General features: G+C 38.4%; 1 protein-coding gene across 1 annotated transcript; it reads left to right on the forward strand.

The window, feature by feature from the left end:
- Positions 1 to 1,733: 1,733 nt before the first annotated feature.
- On the forward strand, positions 1,734 to 23,661 carry sdhc (succinate dehydrogenase complex, subunit C, integral membrane protein). Its single transcript, XM_062987591.1, has 6 exons — positions 1,734 to 1,858; positions 6,944 to 7,003; positions 8,939 to 9,040; positions 18,293 to 18,354; positions 18,731 to 18,894; positions 23,423 to 23,661. Exons 1-6 carry the CDS (start codon positions 1,749 to 1,751, stop codon positions 23,525 to 23,527), a joined length of 603 nt encoding a protein of 200 aa, XP_062843661.1. The 5' UTR covers positions 1,734 to 1,748; the 3' UTR covers positions 23,528 to 23,661.
- Positions 23,662 to 23,936: the final 275 nt, after the last annotated feature.

The raw sequence follows: 23,936 nt of genomic DNA on the forward strand, positions 1-23,936 counted from the left end.
GATGTGACGCTAAGCACGTGCACTCAGCTTCTTTGGACGACCAACGCGAGGTCTTTTCTGAGTGGACCCTGCTCTTTTAAAACGCTGGATGATCTTGGCCACTGTGCTGCAGCTCAGTTTCAGGGTGTTGGCAATCTTCTTGTAGCCTTGGCCATCTTCATGTAGCGCAACAATTCATCTTTTAAGATCCTCAGAGAGTTCTTTGCCATGAGGTGCCATGTTGGAACTTTCAGTGACCAGTATGAGAAAGTGTGAGAGCTGTACTACTAAATTGAACACACCTGCTCCCTATGCACACCTGAGACCTAGTAACACTAACAAATCACATGACATTTTGGAGGGAAAATGACAAGCAGTGCTTAATTTGGACATTTAGGGGTGTAGTCTCTTAGGGGTGTACTCACTTTTGTTGCCGGTGGTTTAGACATTAATGGCTGTATATTGAGTTATTTTGAGGGAAGAATAAATTTACACTGTTATATAAGCTGCACACAGACTACTTTTCATTGTGTCAAAGTGTCATTTTGTCAGTGTTGTCCCATGAAAAGATATACTTAAATATCTGCAGAAATGTGAGGGGTGTACTCACTTTTGTGATACACTGTATATATATATATATATATATATATATATATATATATACAGTATATATATATATATATATATGTGTGTGTGTGTGTGTGTGTGTGTGTGTGTTATTATATCTAATATATAGTATATTAAGTATATTAAGCTGCAAAAAGATGCTTTATCCTCTTCAATGTTTCGCAACTGTATTACCGTAAAACGGGTTTTAGGCGCGCAGTAAAACTTGTAGCGCAGTTAGCGTGACTGCGGACGGACTTTAAACTAAGAGTACAGTTTACAAATCCGTGCGTACGGTTTACTAAACTGAGGGTACGGATTACTAAACTGAGGGTACGGATTACTAAACTGAGGGTACGGATTTTGTCTTCACATTTTTTTTTTCGGGCCGGTTTAATGTCGAGTTTTTTATTGTTTTCTTTGTTTTTTTTACTCAGTAACAGATGTTATTTAAAATGTAGCGAATTACAATTCTTAATACAAAACATACTTAAGTAAAAGTAAAATTACAGGTTGTAAAATATACTGTACTTTAAAAAGTACAAGTACACAAAAAAACTATTACCAGTAACATATTTACCAGTATTAAAGGTTACATCCAATACATCCAATAGAACCATTTAAGAAACTGTAAATTTTAAGAAATATTGTAAAATTTGTAGAACTACAAATATATATATATATATATATATATATATATATATATATATATATATATATATATATATATATATACATATATATATATACATATATATATACATATATATATATACATATATATATATATATATATATATATATACTGTATATATATATATATATATATTTGTAGTTTTTTTTTATTATTTAAATTTTTATTATAGTGAAGTGGAAGTGGGATGGGGGGGGGGGGGGTGATATGTGTGGCACGATGTCCAGCCCTTTATATAGATATAGATATAGATATAGATATATATTTATAAAGGACATGTATATCTTTCTGTGAATTTTCTGTAAATTTGGCAAAACATGTTTTTTTTTGTTTATTGTTTTATTGTTATCTTGTTGCTTCGATTGTAATTTTGTTTTAGTTGTTGTAATGCTTTGGCAATATTGTTTTCTATAGTCATGCCAATAAAGCTACTTTGAATCTTGAATCGTTATCTGGGACTCAGGAGCAGATGATTTGTACATCAGCGTTTTTGTACAGAGCAGCTGGAAATCTGCAGTACAGAAAGGCGGACCGGTTACGTCACTTCCTTATTTCAGAAATCATGGCGTTGCTTTTAAGGTCAGTGCAGTGACTTCTTACTCAACTTGTACTGTTCTGCATATCGAAGGTTAAAATTTGTGTGTTTTAATGATGTATTAAACTGTGGGAAATTTTTAAAGCGTGTTAGAGCTGTGTTTATAATGTGCGTTTAATGCTCGTACTGTCTATTCTCAGTGGTGTGATTTTTAGCTTGTAGCTAAACAGTTATGTTTTGTGCTGGAGTTACAGAGTTTGACATGAGTTCATGGCGATTTCTATTAAAATGATAATAATAATAATAGCAATAATTTAGCAATTGCCATTGACGAGCAAGTTTCAATGCTCGACCCATTCAAGAGCTTCTCTAATAAGGTTGTTCCCTGAAAGGGTCAATTAAAAGTAAAACCTTAACAAAGTTAAGAAACGTATAACAAACAGAGCATGTGTGAGTAACACCTTACCATACCCTGTGGTATGTGTACAACTGTAACACTGGTTCAAAAGAGCAACATGATAAGATCTAATTGGCTTTGAAAGCGGGATTATGAGTCTTGAGTCTGATATCAGCAACACAAGTGCATCACCGATCTTGTGTCCGCTGAAATATAGACATTGGAGCCAAAAAAAAAAAAAAAAAACTGAGAGCACTGCTTAAAAAGATGATTTTGGACTTTTGTGTAATTCATTACAATAGTTTTTTTTTTTTTTTTTACTGAAATGAATTCACTGATTGTTAATGTTAATAAAAAAATTGCATTATATTTTGGGAAAATGCAGAATTGAATAATTTTCACTGGTGGTCTCAGACTATCTATTATCTGAAGAATATTTATTTGAATCCACTTGAAATTAAGCCAGTGGACTATTTTAATAATTACACCTGCGATTTATCATCAGTCTATGTTAATGTAACATCATATGTTATTAAAATGTGTAATTAAAACTTAAAAAATAAGAAATTAAAGAAACACCTTTATCTGTATCACTGTGGAATTACAACTGGCTGGTTTGTGAATTTGTACATACTGCAAATGTATGATGGAATGATCTTTCAGTGAAATGAATTGAAAAGCTGCTCATAACTAAGAATTTATTCAAAATATAAAGCCTGAATACATGCAGAAAACAACAACTGATAGTCAGGAAAAAAATATGTCTATTTATCAATATAATCTCTGTTGTAATGTTTTCTTTAATGACTTTTGCAGCAGTTTAGTCAAAAGTTATATAGTGTAAACAGCCTTTCCATTAAAAGTTCTCTAATAAAGACATAAGAGGAGGCAGTAGGTCCGGATTTATATTCTTTTCTTTATTAGAAATTTCAGAAGTGTGTCTGGTATAATTCTGAAGCCTTTAGTCTATGTGCCTAAAAATAGTCTCTCTTAGCTCAGCTCTTACTTTCTCAAAAAGTACAGAGAAACACTGGATGCAAGGTGGGAATACCCTGGACAGGGCGCCAACCTGTTGCAGAGCTTTGGCAATTCACCTTCAGACATAGCATATTGTGTCTTTGTAGATGGCCGACCGATAGCATCGCAGAGATTTGAACCCAGATCTGTAATAGACCACTGCACCACCCAAGCAGATATAGTGCATTTAGTTTAAGTAGAAGTTATTTAGTCAAAACCAAAGATGGACCTGCACAGTTAATTGTAAAACTGTTAATCAAATGAGGTTTTGTAAGCCCTAACAAGTGAATTTATTAGAAAACATACCCAGTTGTATTAAACTTAATCTGTGAATTAACTAGGAATACCAACTCCATTGTCTGTAAAAAAAATAAATTAATAAATAAATAAATAAAAAAGGAAAAAAATTAGATTACTAGTAACTTTTCACTATCGCTTAGTCATGAGAGTTCAGATTGCTGATTTAAGATTTACCTTCAGTGTGCAACTTTCTTGAAGGTTAATATGGCACATTAATAGTACACAGACTGTATTTTAAGTTGTGCATGTGTGGATCTGTGTGTAACACTCAACAGTCTGTGGTCACCATTGTCTGATTCTCCATTTTTATGTTGCCCCATACATTCTCAATAGGAGACAGATCCTGTCTGCATGTAGGCCAGTCAAGCAAACACATTATGGGCCTACAAAGCTCTGCTGTTGTAGCGCATGCAGAACGAGGCTTGACATTGTCTCTGAAATAACCATGGACTTCCAGGACATGACATGACTAGGGCTGCAACTAACGATTATTTTAGTAGTCGACTAATCTGACGATTTTTTTATTTATTTATTTTTATTATTTTTTTTATTATTAGTCGACTAGTCAACGATTATTTATGTCATACCCTCCATCTCTGCCTTAACATAACAAAACTCTGTTATGTTATTTAAGTTCCAATATCAAATTAAGATAATGACCCATGAAACATGAATATGAAACTTAAGCTTGATAGTTTAATTAAATATATTTGAAACATTAATACACAATCACAATAAAAAAAAATTCAATTAAATAAGAAAGCTTTGGACAGCATTCTGAAGCATTATGTTTCAGAAGTTATCACTCTGGAAGTCAAAAACATATATAACATGTCGTTGAGAAACATGTGAATGCTGTCTGTGAAGACCTCAGCCATCTGAGGGGTGCATGAACCTCTTCTCTTCTCATCCACACTCCATTGCTTAGTGCTATTAATAGAAAGAGCAAAAGAGAAAGCTGTATTAATTATCACAAACTGACATATCACATACTGGCTATGCCAACTAAACCATAACAGCTTAAATATCTTAACTGAATTATCTGCTGAGCTAACTAGCTATCATTAAATGGAGGAGGCTTATTATTTAGAATGAATGCTCTCATTAACGAGAGCAAAAAATATGGAAGACGAGACAGGGTAACGTTAGGCTATAATGTTAAGTTATATAACGTTACTCATATAAATTACTGATTAACCATTGCACTTAATGCATTAGCTAGCTAACAAACCTGAAAAATAGCGAACTCTTAGGAAGTTTTCCGACAAGTACTCTAGCATTAACAAACATTAACTACGTTGGTTAAAGCACAAAGCGGTGTAAAAACTTACCTGTCCGGTGTGGAATAACACTGGTCATCACGGCTGCAGGGTGCTCGCGTTTCACCGTAGTGCTTTCGTGAAACTACAACTCTGCTTTGTAGTATCTGCGTTCAGCTCGTTTCTTTGGGTTATTTTGGCTGAAATGCTCCTGAAATACTTTAGAAAGTTTCGGTCTCTATCTTTGCCTCTCATAAACTTTCATAAAGTGTCTTCATAAACTCCCCGCTGCGCCATGGAAGCGATGCTGCGCCCCCTGCAGTCCCTTTAGTGCGTTGCAATAATAACGACGCATCGACAAAGAAATTTCACGTCGACAAATTTTCATAGTCGACGTTATCGATTACGTCGACTAATCGTTGCAGCCCTAGACATGACCTTTGCACCTTTCACTGTAAACAGTTTGGAGGTTCTTTTTGGCCCAGAGAACCCTTTTTTGATAAATTTTTTTCTGAAATTTGGACTCATCTGACTACAGCACTGATTTCCTCTGTTTTTGCAGATGTGTAATGCTAAATGGTTTTAGATCATCATGCATCTTATAAGACATGGATTTGTCTCATGTATTAATGGAAAGGGATCGTGCCATGGATATAACCCATTGCAATAGCTTCCATTAAATGCCATTAAATAATTGATCTGTCTTTCACATTGCCATATTTTGACACACTCTTTTTGGCAGAATTGCTTTGATTTATCTACACTGGAGGGCTCTTGAGCCTAAACTGCTCATTTAAATTTACTGCCACAGCACCTTAAGAGTCAGGAATGAATAATAATAAGCCACTCCAAAACCTTTCTGTGTGGAGTTTGCATGTTCTTACTATGTCTGTGTGAGCTCTGGACATGTAAGTTAGGTGAATGTATGTAACCAAGGTGTAAAACATTGTAGGTTTATATTCCGATGTTATGGCAAGTTACTAAGGTTTTGAAGCAGCAAAGCATCTCTGCACCATTGCATAACATCCACTGTGTTTGACTGTTAATATGATGCTCTTGTGAAATGCTATGTTAGCTTTGCTCCAGATGTTTTAGTTAAGCCTTTTTGTCAAGTCACATACAGGAATTATGAATGCTGACTTTATGTAAGCTGAGCCAGGCCTGTAGTTCCTTAGATGTTTGTCTGGGGGCATTTTGCCAAATTTGAGTGATGCATCCTTCCTAGCAGTAAACAGTATAATATAATTCAGTTTAAAAGTGCTATAAATGTCTGAAAACCATGGTGGATAAAATAAACTGCATTAAATTGTCAACAGACATAAAAGGTTGGTACATTTGGAGATATAAATTTTTAATATCATTAAATGTCTTTACTACAGCTCTTTGCAGCATATTTTGCTGTGTTGTTTATATCAACAAGCAGTTTATGAAGGGTTACATCAACACTGTAGCTGCGTCCGGAATCGCATACTTACAGAGTACGTACTAGATTGGAGGAAGTATGCACTACTCGGCCGGTAAAAAAGTACATACTTTCAGTACAGAAGTATGCAGTATGCACACAACACCGCTACGTACTACATCCGCCATCTTACTAACGTCAAGTGATGACGTAAGGACATGATGACGTAATATCACCATAGTTACAGACTCATTACAAACCCCACTTGCCAAAAGTTTGGATATTTATCGTCTTATTGTTATTTAGTCGTCTTTAAAAAAAATTATTTTATTTATCTTACTTACACTTGTAAACAGAGGACTCAGAGGGCCGCTATCTTTCTTGTTTCTTATTCCGCTTTGAATGCCTACGCAGCTCCAGTTGCATTATGGGATACATTAGCGGACCGCAAGTGTGCATCGCTTGCATACTCGAACATGGCTGCCCAATAAGTAGGTCATCCGGGTAATTTTCGCGTACTATTAAGTATGGAAGTATGCGATTCCGGACGCAGCTTGTGTTTTTGCTATTTGCATTTGTGCAGTGCTGTTTCCATAGGAACCTTGGCAAGAGAAAAGATAAGAGGTACTTAGTTAGTCGTCTTTGGTCTAATCCAGCCATCTCATGATAACCTTACTTGGAGTAAAGCTGTACATAATGTGTCTGACTTTTAAACGACCACTAATAATTACTGTACTTGTTCTTTGTACATTAGGACGGTGGCCCGCCATGGTTTATGTTCATCACGGACACAATTCCCTGTGCTGTGCAGGCAGTGAGTATTATATTTGTATGTGTTTATGTATTTGTTTGTACTGCTGGTATCTGCTTATACTAATTAATATATGCTCTTTTTAAGTCATATATTAGGTTATACATACATATAGTTCACTCTGTAGCTATTTGCTTGAAAAACACTACATAAGATTTGCTACATTTATCATAAAATACAGGTGTTGAACAAAAAAGAAAAAGTAAAACACTTTTTTTAATAAAAGTTAAGAAATCACTGCTGGAATGTAGAGACGTGTACAACGTCTGCATCACAGTACTACTGCATCACCAGTTTCACCAAATGTTCTGTATGGCCTCCATGTGTCTGTATGCACTTCTGACAACATGTGGACATGCTCCTGATGAGATGGAGAATAGTGTTCTCTGGGATCTCCTCCCAGACCTGGATCAGGTCATCAGTGAGCTTCTGACAGCTTCAGATACACTTAAACATAACTTCCCAGAGGTTCCCAATTGGATTCAGGTCTAGTGAACATAAGGGCCAGGCAACATGGCTTTAATGCCTTTGACATACACATTGACCATATGAGGTTAGGCTTTCTTCTTTACCAGGAGGAGCCAAGGGCCCACTGCACCAGCATAGGGTCCGACAATGGCTTTAAGGACCGTCAAGGTACCATCAGCTATTGTGTGGTGGTTTGTGTGACTCTTCAAATGACCCACTGTCAAACTGGTTATGCTGGATGATGTTGCAGGCAGAGAAACTTTTACCACAGCTCTTTCGTGTCTGTCACATGTGCTCGATATGAACTAGCTCGTATTTGTAAAGAGAACATGCCTCCAGTGGCGGATGTACCAATTCTGACAGTTAGGTTAGAAACATGCACACCAGTAACCAGCTAGAGGTCATTCTGTAGTGCTCTGGCAATGCATCTACTGTTCCTCCTCACAAATAGGAACAGATATTGGTCCTGCTGCTCAGTTGATGCCCTTCTACATTCCTGTTCAGCTCTCCTCATGTAACGGCCCTTGTCCTGGCATCTCATTCATGCTCTTGAGAGTGTGCTGGGAGGACACAACAAACCCATTTGCGGTGGCTCATATGAAAGTGCCTGGAGAAACTGGACTACCTGTGAAACCTGAATGAGCTGCAGCTACCAGCACTAACAAGGACATCACCACTTGCAAAACCATTCTCTTTTTGGAGGCTGGATTGAATCCCTGAAGTTTAACTGACTTATTGTTATGCTGTGATGATTACATGTGCCCTTACATTTTTGAGCAGTGTACTAGGGGTTAGAGACCCCTTGGTAAGAATTTGTTTGCAAGCAACTGGCTGATTAGCATTACTAAATGCTGCTGATTAATAAGCAGGAAAAATGGCTTATATCCATTCTGCAGGCTGCGCTTAATAATAATCAAAAGAGGTTAGCTTGAAAAAGGATCATGTATTTATTTAGCTACATTTGAGGGTGTGTGTAGAGCTACTCAGTGATGTGCGGCATGGGCTGATGATCAATTACTTGATCTGTCATGTTTTACCACAGCCCCAAATAATACTCAGTAGGGGGTGTGCATGTGAGAAAACACTTTTAGGGTTGATTAGGTTTAAAAGAAACCATCATACTTAATTGAAGGAAATGAAATAAAAATCATCTCGTAATGGTCTCTGTTTTGGACAGATTTAAGCTTTGCATTACTTGTATTACTCCCTGCTAAAAAGTTCACTAAATGAATTTCATAAACGTCAGGACATCATGGTGGATAGAGCTGTATATAAGCTTCTCTGAAATGTCATAATCTTGTAAACAGTCATAAAAGGTTAGGTAATTATTATGATCTGAAAATTTTATATTGGTAAATGTCTCTATTACAGCCCTTTGTGACACGTTTTCCAGTGGTAAATGTTATTTATATCACCAAGCAATTTATGAAGAGTCACATCGACACTGTTTGTGCTATTGTATTTGTGCAGTGCTGTTCCCATGGGAACCACAGCAAAAGAGGAGATGGACAAATTCTGGGCCAAGAACTCTCGACTCAGCAGACCTCTTTCTCCCCATATAACCATTTATAGGTAAGGTGTGTGTGTGTGTGTGTGTGTGTGTGTGTGTGTGTGTGTGTGTGTGTGTGTGTGTGTGTGTGAGAGAGAGAGTGAGTGAAAACAGTCAGACATTTTGACATTGCTAATTTAATTGTAGAATACATTTGCAGAAGAAAATTGTTTCTTTTTTGTAGAAAGAACAGTTAACTGCATAACTGTTGGTAGTAACTTTAAATTATTGTAATGCAGCAGGAAACGTCACTGAAGTGTTTTATATCAAAATAATACTAAAGAGTGAGCTTCTTTTTTCTGCAAGTTTGTATATGTACTGTAGCTAGGTGTTTGATGGTGTATTGTAATTAAAACAAGGTAAATAAAATAAAAATAAGGTAACTTTGTATACTTAGACATAGTAGTTATTTTAAAAAATGCAATACTGTGAAGGCTATGAATGAAAAAGTATTTTACCTGGTTAATCAACAAGCATTTAGCCAATCAGTCCAAAAGGTAACATGACATAGGTTTTTGTTAGAGATGGGACGATCGATCGGCTATGAATCGGTATCGGCCGATTTTTAATCAAAATATGCGATCGGCGATATTTCCTAAAAGTAGCCGATCCGATCATGTGATATACAGTGTATCACAAAAGTGAGTACACCCCTCACATTTCTGCAGATATTTAAGTATATCTTTTCATAGGACAACACTGACAAAATGACACTTTGACACAATGAAAAGTAGTCTGTGTGCAGCTTATATAACAGTGTAAATTTATTCTTCCCTCAAAATAACTCAATATACAGCCATTAATGTCTAAACCACCAGCAACAAAAGTGAGTACACCCCTAAGAGACTACACCCCTAAATGTCCAAATTGAGCACTGCTTGTCATTTTCCCTCCAAAATGTCATGTAATTTGTTAGTGTTACTAGGTCTCAGGTGTGCATAGGGAGCAGGTGTGTTCAATTTAGTAGTACAGCTCTCACACTCTCTCATACTGGTCACTGAAAGTTCCAACATGGCACCTCATGGCAAAGAACTCTCTGAGGATCTTAAAAGACGAATTGTTGCGCTACATGAAGATGGCCAAGGCTACAAGAAGATTGCCAACACCCTGAAACTGAGCTGCAGCACAGTGGCCAAGATCATCCAGCATTTTAAAAGAGCAGGGTCCACTCAGAACAGACCTCGCGTTGGTCGTCCAAAGAAGCTGAGTGCACGTGCTCAGCATCACATCCAACTGCTGTCTTTGAAAGATAGGCGCAGGAGTGCTGTCAGCATTGCTGCAGAGATTGAAAAGGTGGGGGGTCAGCCTGTCAGTGCTCAGACCATACGCCGCACACTACATCAAATTGGTCTGCATGGCTGTCACCCCAGAAGGAAGCCTCTTCTGAAGTCTCTACACAAGAAAGCCCACAAACAGTTTGCTGAAGACATGTCAACAAAGGACATGGATTACTGGAACCATGTCCTATGGTCTGATGAGACCAATATTAATTTGTTTGGTTCAGATGGTCTCAAGCATGTGTGGCGGCAATCAGGTGAGGAGTACAAAGATAAGTGTGTCATGCCTACAGTCAAGCATGGTGGTGGGAATGCCATGGTCTGGGGCTGCATGAGTGCAGCAGGTGTTGGGGAGTTACATTTCATTGAGGGACACATGAACTCCAATATGTATTGTGAAATACTGAAGCAGAGCATGATCCCCTCCCTCCGGAAACTGGGTCGCAGTGCAGTGTTCCAGCATGATAATGACCCCAAACACACCTCTAAGACGACCACTGCTTTATTGAAGAGGCTGAGGGTAAAGGTGATGGACTGGCCAAGCATGTCTCCAGACCTAAACCCAATAGAACATCTTTGGGGCATCCTCAAGCGGAAGGTGGAGGAGCGCAAAGTCTCGAATATCCGCCAGCTCCGTGATGTCGTCATGGAGGAGTGGAAAAGCATTCCAGTGGCAACCTGTGAAGCTCTGGTAAACTCCATGCCCAGGAGAGTTAAGGCAGTTCTGGGAAATAATGGTGGCCACCCAAAATATTGACACTTCAGGAACTTTCACTAAGGGGTGTACTCACTTTTGATGCCGGTGGTTTAGACATTAATGGCTGTATATTGAGTTATTTTGAGGGAAGAATAAATTTACACTGTTATATAAGCTGCACACAGACTACTTTTCATTGTGTCAAAGTGTCATTTTGTCAGTGTTGTCCCATGAAAAGATATACTTAAATATCTGCAGAAATGTGAGGGGTGTACTCACTTTTGTGATACACTGTATAAAGACCATGTTAACTTAACAGCTCAGTGGATTGATCCAGACTTTGAGCTACGAAGCACCAACCATCACATCACCATTCATCAACAATCGTACAGAAACCACAGTGAAAGCTCTTACGATGTAATTTTGCTGATTGTAATATTTACTTTCAAAAGATAATTCAACCCGGTCACATCTGAGTCGATTCTATCAGCACGTTATATAAACTCCTGGTTCACTTTGGTAAATCGTAAGCGGTTCTTACTTGTGATGTAGATGAGAACAGAAGACGTTACAGAGCCAATCCGAGGCAAAAGTTTATTCATTACCAAATTCGTTAGTTCAGGATCATCTGCTGAACTTTTAGAAAACTTTTAGCTCCTTAGACGGAACGAGTCTGACTAGGTTACAGATCTGTGGTAATAGCAGTTTAATTAAGCTTTTTAATGTAAGAGAGTCACACAAAATGTTCTGTAGTAGCTGGTGTTTATTTAAAACCACGACATTTAATTAATAACAGTAAACACGGAGAGATAACTGAGAAGAGAAACTTACGCTTCACATAAAAACGAATCAACTCATGAATCAATGAATCACTTATAGCGATACTGTGAACAAAGCGTGTCTTCTAAAGGCACAAACACACACACACACACGTGTGCGCGCTGCTCCGGTTTATCTTTACTGTGAGGCTCTTTTTAAGTTTATTTACTGCTAATCCCCCAGATCGGAATCGGCTATCGGCCGATGTCCCTGAAAGGAGATCGGAGATCGGAATCTGTGCCAAAAACCCCGATCAGTCCATCTCTAGTTTTTGTCATAGGGCAAACTAAATTTGCTAATTTAATGATCAATTTTGCATGATGTGTCAATCTTCCAATACTTTTTTTAACAGTACCAACATATGCATATGCACAGAGTTTGTTTACTTTGTTCATCATCAGATCAGTCACTGAGACAAAAAATGTGCAAGTGTCATGCCAAACACATGCTCATCCATGCAGAAGTAAATCTGCTGGAGGGTTGGATTTTTATACAACACCAGCTTGTCAGCTTTCTCTCAGATGCTGATGTGTTCGATAAGTCCTAGTAGTTTTTGGTAATGAAGTAAATGACTGTATTGATCTGTTGGTTAGTGTCTAATAGGTCAGTTATTAGCATTCATATGACGAGCAAGTTACAGAAAGCTGTTTCATGACAGTGAGTTCTTGCAGTTCCATTCGCTTAATACCTGCACTCCTGCAATGCGTTATGTTGCAGGCACATTTACTTTCCCATTCATAGCGACAGCCTGCCAGTTTGACACTGATGCTTCAGCACACTTGATTCTACTTGATAATAGACCGAGGTGTTCAGTCAGGTGTATTGGAGCAGGAGAGAGTGCTACACTGTGCAGTTTAACTTGTGTTATACAAGAGTCAGTCAGCTCCTGATGGAACATTGCTCTTTCCACTTTAAATTCAACTTGTGAATGCTCAACCACATGGTTGTAGTTTGTACTACAACCATGTGGTTGTGTAAGTTGATGTTTTTAAACAGTATTATTACTACTAAAAGTTATACAATCTACTAGTGACTTTCCAATATTGAAACACTGGGACAATGTACAGTGCCTGTGGAAAGTATTCACAGCGCTTTACTTTTTCCACATTTTGTTATGTTATAGCCTTATTCCAAAATTGATTAAATTCACTTTTTTCCCTCAAAATCCTACACACAATACCCCATGATGACAAAGTGAAAAAAGTTTGTTTGAAATTTTTGCAATTTTTAAAAAAAATAAAACACAAAAATATAACATGTACCTAAGTATTCATAGCCTTTGCTTAATACTTTGTTGAAGCACCTTTGGCAGCAATTACAGCCTCAAGTCTGATGCTACAAGCTTGACACACCTATTTTTGGGCAGTTTTTCCCATTCTTCTTTGCAGAACCTTTTAAGCTCCATCAGGTTGAATGGGGAATGTCGGTACACAGCCATTTTTAGATCTCTCCAGAGATGTTCAATCAGGTTCAAGTCTGGGTTCAAGTTGTCCCAAAGCCACTCCTTTGTTATCTTGGCTGTGTGCTTCAGGTCATTGTCCTGTTGGAAGATTCCTTCAGGTCCCTTTTGGCAAACTTCAGACGGGCTGTCGTACCTTTTTTACTGAGGAGTGGCTTCTGTCTGGCCACTCTACCAGACTGATTAGTGGAGTGCTGCCCATTGTGCTCATTGGGACCTTCAATGCTGATACAATATTGTCTCAGAGGTCTACAGACAATTCCTTGGACTTCATGGCTTGGTTTGTGCTCTGGCATGCTATCTAAGGTCTACTAGGGACCTTATATAAACAAGTGTGTGCCTTTCCAAATCATGTCCAATCAACTGAATTTACCACAGGTGGACTCAAATCAAGTTGTAGAAACATCTGAAGGATGATCAGTGGAAACAGGATGCACCTTTTTGAGTGTCATGGCAAAGGCTGTAAATATTTATGTACATGTTATGTTTTTGTTTTTATTTTTAAAAAATTTAAAACAAACTTTTTTAATTTCATCGTCATGGAAAATGAATTTAATCCATTTTGGAATAAGGCTGTAACATAACAAAATGTGGAAAAAGTGAAGCGCTGTGAATACTTTCCGGATGCACTGTACATTTGCAGAAATAGTCAACCACAGTCACCCTATTATATTATTATAAAACCATAAGGTATTATGGTGATGTAGGGGTGGGGTGGTGCAAACTGCAGATGAGTTGTAATATTAGGAATGGGAAAGAACCAAAAAAAAAAAAAAGTAAACAGCCAGTCTGTCCAGCAAGCTTATGGTCAGGTGTCCACATATTTTTGGTCACATAACGTCGATGCATTTGTCCTTGACTACATTAATGTAAACCGATGTTTGTGCAGCACATCCAGCTATCTAATAACATTAAGTGTTAAAAGCATAGTGAAACAATCAACTCACATTTATAAGTTCTTTGCCAGAGACTGAGTCATTCTGTATAATGAAATAATTAAGCAGATGGAAGAATATAATTCATCCATGGGGTAGCATGCCAAGCTGCAAGCACTTTAGGAAAGTAGAAGCACACACACATATACATGCAAATTGCTGATTCAAAATTATAAAGTGTTTGCATCAGAGGATAAGCTCAGCGACAAATACAATCACTGATCCACATTATCCACTATAAAAAGAAAATATGAAATATAAAGAATTTTTCTTTTAAATTGTATGTTTAATTGTAATTGATTCACTTATATACACAGTATGTACACTGCCTGGCCAAAAAAAGGTCACCAACTGGATTTAACTAAGCAAATAGGTAAGAGCCTCCCATTGGATAATTACTGCATGGGTGATTGTTTCAGCTGGCAACAAGTTATTTAACCCTAACTGATGCAGTGAGTAGCTTCTCATTTGTTTAACAACCATGTTGAAACAACCATGTGGTCATGGAAAAGATGTTAATCAAATTATTGGCATGCATCAAGCAGAGACAACATCTAAGGAGATTGCTGAAACTACTAAAATCGGGTTAAGAACTGTCCAACGCATTATTAAAAAGTGGAAGGACGGTGGGGAAACATCATCTTCGAGGAAGGAATGTGGTCAGAAAAAATCTTGAATGATGGTGATCACTTAAACGTTTGGTGAAATCAGGTCGTAGAAAAACTACAGTAGAACTCAGGGATATGTTTAATAGTGAAAGTAAGAGCATTTTCACATGCACAATGCAAAGGGAACTCAAGGGATTGGGACTAAACAGCTGTGTAGCCTTAAGAAAACCACTTGTCAGTGAGGCTAACCGGCAAAAACAGCTTCAATTTGCTAGGGAGCATAAAGATTGGACTCTGGAGCAATAGCAGAAGGTCATGTGGTCTGATGAGTCCAGATTTACCCTGTTCCCGAGTGATGGGCGCATCAGGGTAAGAAGAGAGGCAGCTGAAGTGATGCACCCATCATGCCTAGTGCCTACCGTACAAGCCTGTGGGGGCAGTGCTATGATCTGGGGTTGCTGCAGTTGGTCAGGTCTAGGTTCAGCAACGTTATGTGCCCAAAGAATGAGGTCAGCTGACTACCTGAATATACTGAACGACCAGGTTATTCCATCAATGGATTTTTTCTTTCCTGATGGCACGGGCATATTCCAAGATGACAATGCCAGGATTCATCGGGCTCAAATTGTGAAAGAGTGGTTCAGGAAGCATGAGACATCATTTTTACACATGGATTGGCCACCACAGAGTCCAGACCTGAACCCCATTGAGAATCCTTGGGATGTGCTGGAGAACACTTTGCGCAGTGGTCCAAATCTCCCATCATCAATACAAGATCTTGGGGAAAAATTTATGCAACTCTGGACAGAAATAAATGTTGTGACACTGCAGAAGCTTGTGGAACAGCGAATGCGTGCCGTAATCAAAGCTAAAGGCGGTCCAACCAAATATTAGAGTGTGTGACCTATTTTTTTGGCCAGGCAGTGTATATACACCGATCAACCATAACATTAAAATCACCTCCTTGTTTCTACACTCACTGTCCATTTCATGAGCTCCACTTAATGTATAGAAGCACCTTGTAGTTCTGCAATTAATGACTGTAGCCCATCTGTTTCTCTACATGCTTTGTTAGCCCCCTTTAACGCTGTTCTTCAATGGTCAGGACCACCACAGAGCAGGTATTATTTGGATGGTGGATCATTCTCAGCATTGCAGTGACAATGACATGGTGGTGGTGTGTAAGTGTGTGTTGTGCTGGTATGATCAGACATAGAGGCGCTGCTGGAGTTTTTAAATACCATGTCCACTCACTGTCCACTCTTATTAGACACTCCTACCTAGTTGGTCCACCTTGTAGACGTAAAGTCAGAGACGATCGCTCATCTATTGCTGCTGTTTGAGTTGGTCATCTTCTAGACCTTCATCAGTGGTCACAGGACGCTGCCCATGGGGCGCTGTTGGCTGGATATATTTTTGGTTGGTGGACTATTCTCATTCCAGCAGGGACAGTGAGGTGTTTAAAAACTTCAGCAGCGCTGCTGTGTCTTATCCACTCATACCAGCACAACACACACTAACACACCACCACCATGTCAGTGTCACTGCAGTGCTGAGAATGATCCACCACTCAAATAATACCCACTCTGTAGTGATCCTGGGAGTGTCCTGACCATTGAAGAACAGCATTAAAGGGAGCTATCCAAGCATGCAGAGAAACCGATGGACTACAGTCAGTAATTGTAGAACTACAAAGGGCCTTTATATGGTAAGTAGAGCTGATAAAATGGACAGTAAGTGTAAAAACAAGGAGGTGGTTTTAATGTTATGGTTGATCGGTTTATATAAATATTAATAGAGTTAGATAGATATACTACATATAATTTTTTTATTTAAAACCATAAGGTAAATATATACACTATATTGCCAAAAGTATTTGCTTGTCTGCCTTCACACGCATATCAACTTGAGTGACATCCCAGTCTTAATCCATAGGGTTTAATATGATGTCGGCCCACCCTTTGCAGCTATAACAGCTTCAACTCTTCTGGGAAGGCTTTCCACAAGGTTTAGGATTGTGTTTATGGGAATTTTTGACCATTCCTCCAGAAGCGAGTTTGTGAGGGCAAACACTGATATTGGATGAGAAGGCCTGGCTCGCAGTCTCTGCTCTAATTCATCCCAAAGGTGTTCTATCGGGTTGAGCTCAGGACTATGCAGGCCAGTCAAGTTCTTCCACACCAAACTCGCTCATCCATGTCTTTATGGACCGTGCTTTGTGCACTGGTGCGCAGTCATGTTGAAACAGGAAGGGGCCATCCCCAAACTGTTCCCACAAAGTTGGGAACATGAAGTTGTCCAAAATCTCTTGGTATGCTGAAGCATTAAGAGTTCCTTTCACTGGAACTAAGTGAAAAACAACCCCACACCATAACCCCCCTCCACCAAACTTTACACTTGGCACAATGCAGTCAGATAAGTACTGTTCTCCTGGCAACTGCCAAACCTAGACTCGTCCATTGGATTGCCAGACGGAGAAGCGTGATTCTAGAGTCCAGTGGTGGCATTCTTTACACCACTGCATCTGACGCTCTGCATTGCGCTTGGTGATGTAAGGCTTGGATGCAGCTGCTCGGCCATGGAAACCCATTCCATGAAGCTCTCTACACACTGTTCTTGAGCTAATCTGAAGGCCACATGAAGTATGGTGGTCTGTAGTGATTGACTTTGCAGAAAGTTGGCGACCTCTGCACACTATTTATCCGCTGACCCCGCTCTGTCATTTTACGTTGCCTACTACTTCGTGGCTGAGTTGCTGTCATTCCCAATCTCTTCCACTTTGTTATAATACCATTGACAGTTGACTGTGGAATGTTTAGTAGCGAGGAAATTTCACAACTGGTCTTGTTTCACAGGTGGCATCTTATCATGGTACCACACTGGAATTCACTGAGCTCCTGAGAGCGACCCATTCTTATTCATATATATATATTTACCTCATGGTTTTAATGCTGGATGCCTCCTTATTTTATCTGGCCTTGGGCATGATAACCAGTCATGTCTGTATAGATACCCACCCGACCAATAGCACTGCTGACATTCCAATCCCAGATCTCAGTGGTAGTGGGCTAGTGCATTTTATGGCTGCACCACCTAAGCGCTATACTGTGCAGTATTCATTGTTTTTATTTAATTGTTAATGGGTATTTAATTAAATGCAAATAAGTTGTTACAGAATAATGATAAAAACAAGAGTTCTTACACATGGTCTGAGCATTACATTTATTGTCTACGCATTTCTTACACTAACTTTTGCCAGTGGATGAGGAAGAAAAACTGGCATTCATTAGATGCTTGGTTTATTTACATGTAGGAATGGAGCTACAGGTAATGTTTAAAAAAGGCTTTTCAATAATAGCATATAAAGCAAGTACAATCCTGCTAAGCTTTTGTCATGTGAAGTACATGAAAATGATTCTTTTGTCAGTATAGTGACTACATACCAAGAGCTTGTGTTACTATAGTAACTGTGCCTTGCAGGTGGTCAGTCCCCATGATGATGTCAATCACTCACAGAGGAACAGGAATCGGGCTCAGTGCAGGTAACACACACACACACTAATCCATAATTGACAAGATATGAATTACATTATTGAATGAAAAAATAACCTGCAGGCTTTTCCAGCATGATTATGTAAAATGTGTCATCCAGAGAGTCAGAAAATAAATCATACTGGCTTATTTTCATTAACATCCAGAAAGACACTGCTCTCTAAATGTCTGACTCGAGTTGTCATTAAAATCGACAGTTTAACCAGTTTAGGCTAACAGTTTTAACACTGAAGGAGAAAGGCCATGACAAATTACTCTGCTATTCTGATAGCTTACGAACTTATCTTTCATTCTATCACATCTGCAATAGTCGTGTAATTGCCTTTTAAATTGTTGCGCTACATGTTGTTTGGTATTTTTGGTCAGGTATTTCCGCTTTTGCGGCAGCGGCGCTGGTGTTGCCGGGCAGTTTTCCCTACTACCTGGACCTGGTCCACTCGCTGTCTTTCGGTCCAGCCCTCATCACTGCTGGAAAATTTGCTTTGTCTTTCCCAGTGGCTTATCATACTTTCAACGGTATTCGTCACCTGGTAAGAACACACAACAACCACCTCCAACCACCTGTGGCCACTTATTATTGATTTTATTGATATACACTAATAAAAGCATTGACATTTCAAACAGAATGTGTACAGATTTCAATTTGTGATATGATTTGGTTTGGGGGAGAAATGTAATTCATGTTAAGTTTGGCACTAGAGCTATGAGACTTAAGAGTGCTGGAGAACAATGATTTGGTCTGTCAGCAGGATTCTCTCTATCCTGTCCTTAGATTTTAATGTTCTTGCTTTTGGGAAATGTGTGCATTTATGCAAACTTTTCTATGCTGCCAAATTGTTAGAATTGTTATAATTATTTTTATTTTTAATTATTTTTTATTTTTGAGCATTTTGAAGGGCTGAGCATTTTCTTCGCAATCTAGTCATTTTTGATTTCTCATTGCAATTCCCTTGCCGCTTGCACCACCCCAGTGCTGACTGAGGAGGCATCGATTTTAGAATGTCTATTTTTTTGCTATTCTGGTGCTCCTGTATATTGGAGTCACCACAGTGGATCATTCTGCTTTGGCACTGACTTTTCTGTAGTGTTTAGTGCACATACATGTAAAATTACAGTGGGGCCAAAAAGTATTTAGTCAGCCACTGATTGTGCAAGTTCTCCTACTTAGAAAGATGAGAGAGGTCTGTAATTTTCATCATAGGTGCACTTCAACTATGAGAGACAAAATGAGAAAAAAAATCCAGGAAATCACATTGTAGGATTTTTAAAGAATTTATTTGTAAATTATGGTGGAAAATAAGTATTTGGTCACCCACAAACAAGCAAGATTTCTGGCTCTCACAGACCTGTAACTTCTTCTTTAAGAAGCTCTTCTGTCCTCCACTCGTTACCTGTATTAATGGCACCTGTTTGACATCGTTATCTGTATAAAATACACCTGTCCACAGCCTCAAACAGTCAACCATGGCCAAGACCAAAGAGCTGTCAAAGGACACAGGAAGAAAATTGTAGACCTGCACCAGGCTGGGAAGAGTGAATCTACAATAGGCAAGCAGGTTGGTGTGAATATATCAACTGTGGGAGCAATTGTAAGAAAATGGAAGACATACAAGACCATTGATAATCTCCCTCGATCCCGTGGGGTCAAAATTATCATGAGAACGGTGAGCAAAATATCCCAGAACTACACGGAGGGACCTGATGAATGACCTGCAGAGAGCTGGGACCAAAGTAACAAGGCTACCATCAGTAACACACTACGCCGAGAGGGACTCAAATCCTGCAGTGCCAGGCGTGTCCCCCTGCTTAAGCCAGTACATGTCCAGGCCCGTCTGAAGTTTGCCAGAGAGCTTATGGATGATCCAGAAGAGGATTGGGAGAATATCATGTGGTCAGATGAAACCAAAATGGAACTTTTTGGTAAAAACTCAACTCGTCGTGTTTGGAGGAAGAAGAATGCTGAGTAAACACCATACCTACTGTGAAGCATGGGGGTGGAAACATCATGCTTTGGAGCTGTTTTTCTGCAAAGGGGACAGGACAACTGATCCGTGTTAAGGGAAGAATGAACGGGACCATGTATCGTGAGATTTTTAGCCAAAACCTCCTTCCATCAGTGAGAGCATTGAAGATGAAACGTGGCTGGGTCTTCCAGCATGACAATGATCCCAAACACACCGCTCGGGCAACGAAGGAGTGGCTCCGTAAAAAGCATTTCAAGGTCCTGGAGTGGCCTAGCTAGTCTCCAGACCTCAACCCCATAGAAAATGTGTGGAGTCCGTGTTGCCCAGCGACAGCCCCAAAACATCACTGCTCTAGAGGAGATCTGCATGGAGGAATGGGCCAAAATACCAGCTACAGTGTGTGCAGTACGTTTGACCTCTGTCATTGCCAACAAAGGTTATGTTACAAAGTATTGAGTTGAAATTTTGTTATTGACCAAATACTTATTTTCCACCATAATTTACAAATAAATTCTTTAAAAATCCTACAATGTGATTTCCTGGATTTTTTTTCTCATTTTGTCTCTCATAGTTGAAGTGTACCTATGATGAAAATTACAGACCTCTCTCATCTTTCTAAGTAGGAGAACTTGCACAATCAGTGGCTGACTAAATACTTTTTGGCCCCACTGTATAGGAATGATTATGGTTTAGCATACATGTACTGTATTGACATGTAATTCAGGAAAGATATGAAAGTCAACACTTATAAAATTAAAAAAACTGTATAGTGATTGTCACAATTGAGCCCCAGTCATGTTTAAATCAGAATATAGAGGAGAAAATGTCCATCAGATGTACAGCTAATAAACCACAGCAGTAATCTCATAACATATGAATGTGCTGGTGTGGCTGCAGGAAATACCAAACAATGCTGTGGGAAATACAATATAAAAACTTTTGTTTTGTTGTTTACTATTGTGGAAGGGTTATTTACAATGCCTGAAAATTTATATTTAATCTTAACGTGTTTAGTCCTTGGACTGGAAGCTTTGAAAACAATTCTTCTTAATGTTTATGTTGATACATCTCAGACAAAATTATTTAACATTAATAAAATATATTACTTTAAAGGAACTAATTACGGTTTAGGATCAACCTTTGCCTTCAGTACAGCTTTAATCTTACATCAATTGCTGTCATTATTATTTTGTTTCTACCTCTCTGATATCACCGCAGTGGATCATTGTGGTCTGCATACCTGGTTTGGCACAGTTGTACGCAGAATGGCCTTGCTGAACCAGCCAACCTTATTTTTAACTGGATTTGGGACCGGCACTGAGGGGACACTGGCAAGTGCAACCTTCCAGTGACTAGGTGGTTCGGCCAAATCCCCCTTCTGACAAAGCCCGACTGGCCAATAGCAGCACTGAAATTCGGACCCCATATTTTACCGGTTCCATTTACCACTGTTCCAGGTTTCTCCTTTTAAAAAGAGTAGCTCTTACTGTAGTTTGATGGAGGCCTAGAGGTTTTTAAAGCCCCTCCAGATTTATTATTACTTTTTTAATTTTTAATTGATTTCTTTTTTACATTGTTGCACCTGTGTTCATGTAGAAACTTTTATTTTCTATAGGGCTGCCTGAAATCAAGCCTGACCAAATTCAATTGCCTATAACAGCTTACAATTTTAATTTGGATAACTGAAAGATTAGCTTACTAAGAGGGCAGTTATAATGATCCAAAATCCTGTAGTCTGACAGATTAGCAATAACGAAGGCGATTAGATGGGGAACTTTTTATAGCACTGTAGATTTCCACATTCTTTTCCAAATGTAAAAAACATGGATACACTGCATGGCCAAAAGTACTGTATGGGACCACCCATAATAATTAATAGGCTTATGTGCTTACAAGTGTAGGTGTCCCAATACTTTATCCATATAGTGTATTTTACACAAAACAAAATAATAAATGGGATGTTTTTTTAGTCACTACATGCAAATAAAAATAATGTACTGTATCTGGTAAAAGTAAGTATTACATGGCAGCTTCCTAGCCCCTGCAAGAAACTTTGATCAAGTTTAAAGGTACCAATTTTGTGGCAACAGCTTTTTTTTGCTTGCTTGCTTGACACTGAACAGTGACATTGATATTTCAGCAGTTTTTTACCTTATGGCAGACCTGATTTTTTGTTTGTTTTTCCTGCATTACATACTTCCTTTCAAACATCAGTAAAAGTTTCCCTTAGAAGAGGGAAACTTGCCAAGCGACCACTGTTCCATGTTATTCTCAGTGGCAGCAGTCAAATAGCCCTATTAACAAACCACATTTCTAGAAAAGCTGGAATTTTGTAAAATGCAATAAAAACAAATCTGTTTATTAATTCTCTTTATTTAACTGTCAAAAGTACATAGAAATGATTTGCTGTGTTATTACTGGCCAACTTTACTGGAATTTAGAATTTAAACTTCAATACACTCAAAAAGAAGTTAGGACAGTGGCATGTTTAGTTCTCTGTTACACTTTTTAATAATTTGGAAACTAACACCAATGCCAACTAATACCAACAATTTTGCAAGTGTTTTCTTCAAATTGGTTTTGCCCATTTTGCTTATTGTTGTCTCTATTGTCTGATTTTCTTCTTGATGATGCACCATACATATTCAATAGGAGACTAATCTGAACTGCAAGCAGTCCAGTCATCATAGGCACTCTGTGTCAATAAAGTCATGCTGTTGTATCACATATCATCATGAATGTAACCAAAGTGTAAAACATGACGCTAAAATCCTAATAAACAAACAAACAATGAAACCTTTTTCTATGTTTAATGGATCTTGCTTTGTGCACAGGGCTGCAGCCATGATAGTACTGGAAAGGCTTTTACCAAATTGTTGCGACACAATAAAAGCATATCATTTATTTTATATAACTGATTTTATGCACCTTTTAGCAATGGGTGTGGTGCGGAAACATCTAAGCTGTAGGCCATATAGTGTTTCAATTTGATAATTAATGGATTACCAGGGTGCATATAATGTTTTAGCATGTTCTTGCTTGTTAATGTGTGACCATGGGCTTTCATTTTTGTGTGATTATTTTCTCTTTTTAGATGTGGGATATGGGTAAGGGCTTTAAAATCCCTGAGGTCTATCGTTCTGGATACACTGTCATCGCTCTGTCCGTTCTCACCTCTGTGGCCCTGACTGCGATGTGAACCTGAGAAAGCAGGAGTTTAAAGTGGACGCGTAAAGGAGAGAATTTCTGTTTGTTTTTGTGCATCTGTCTTTTTAAATGGCCCTTGTGGCTTTAAGTCGTTAATAAAATAAATGAAGAAATCTATCTACACAATGAGTTTTGTCTGCGTCTGTTTAGATGTACAATAAATTATTTATAGTGGTGATTGTGTTTGTTAATTAACCACTGCTGAAGACCACAACTCGCGTGTCCAGTTCATAGGCTAAGAAAGTATTACTAGTTGTAAAGTACTTTTTTCTTTACATTTTTATTCAAGTAAAACAATCAGTAACTCTCATCCACTGTCATTTTTATTGGTAAAACATGTTATAAATAAATTATTTATGGGATTGTTTGTACCACTGATGATTCACTGAAAATACAGCCTG

This window comes from Trichomycterus rosablanca, chromosome 25 (assembly GCF_030014385.1).
Source record: "Trichomycterus rosablanca isolate fTriRos1 chromosome 25, fTriRos1.hap1, whole genome shotgun sequence".
NCBI lineage: Eukaryota > Metazoa > Chordata > Actinopteri > Siluriformes > Trichomycteridae > Trichomycterus > Trichomycterus rosablanca.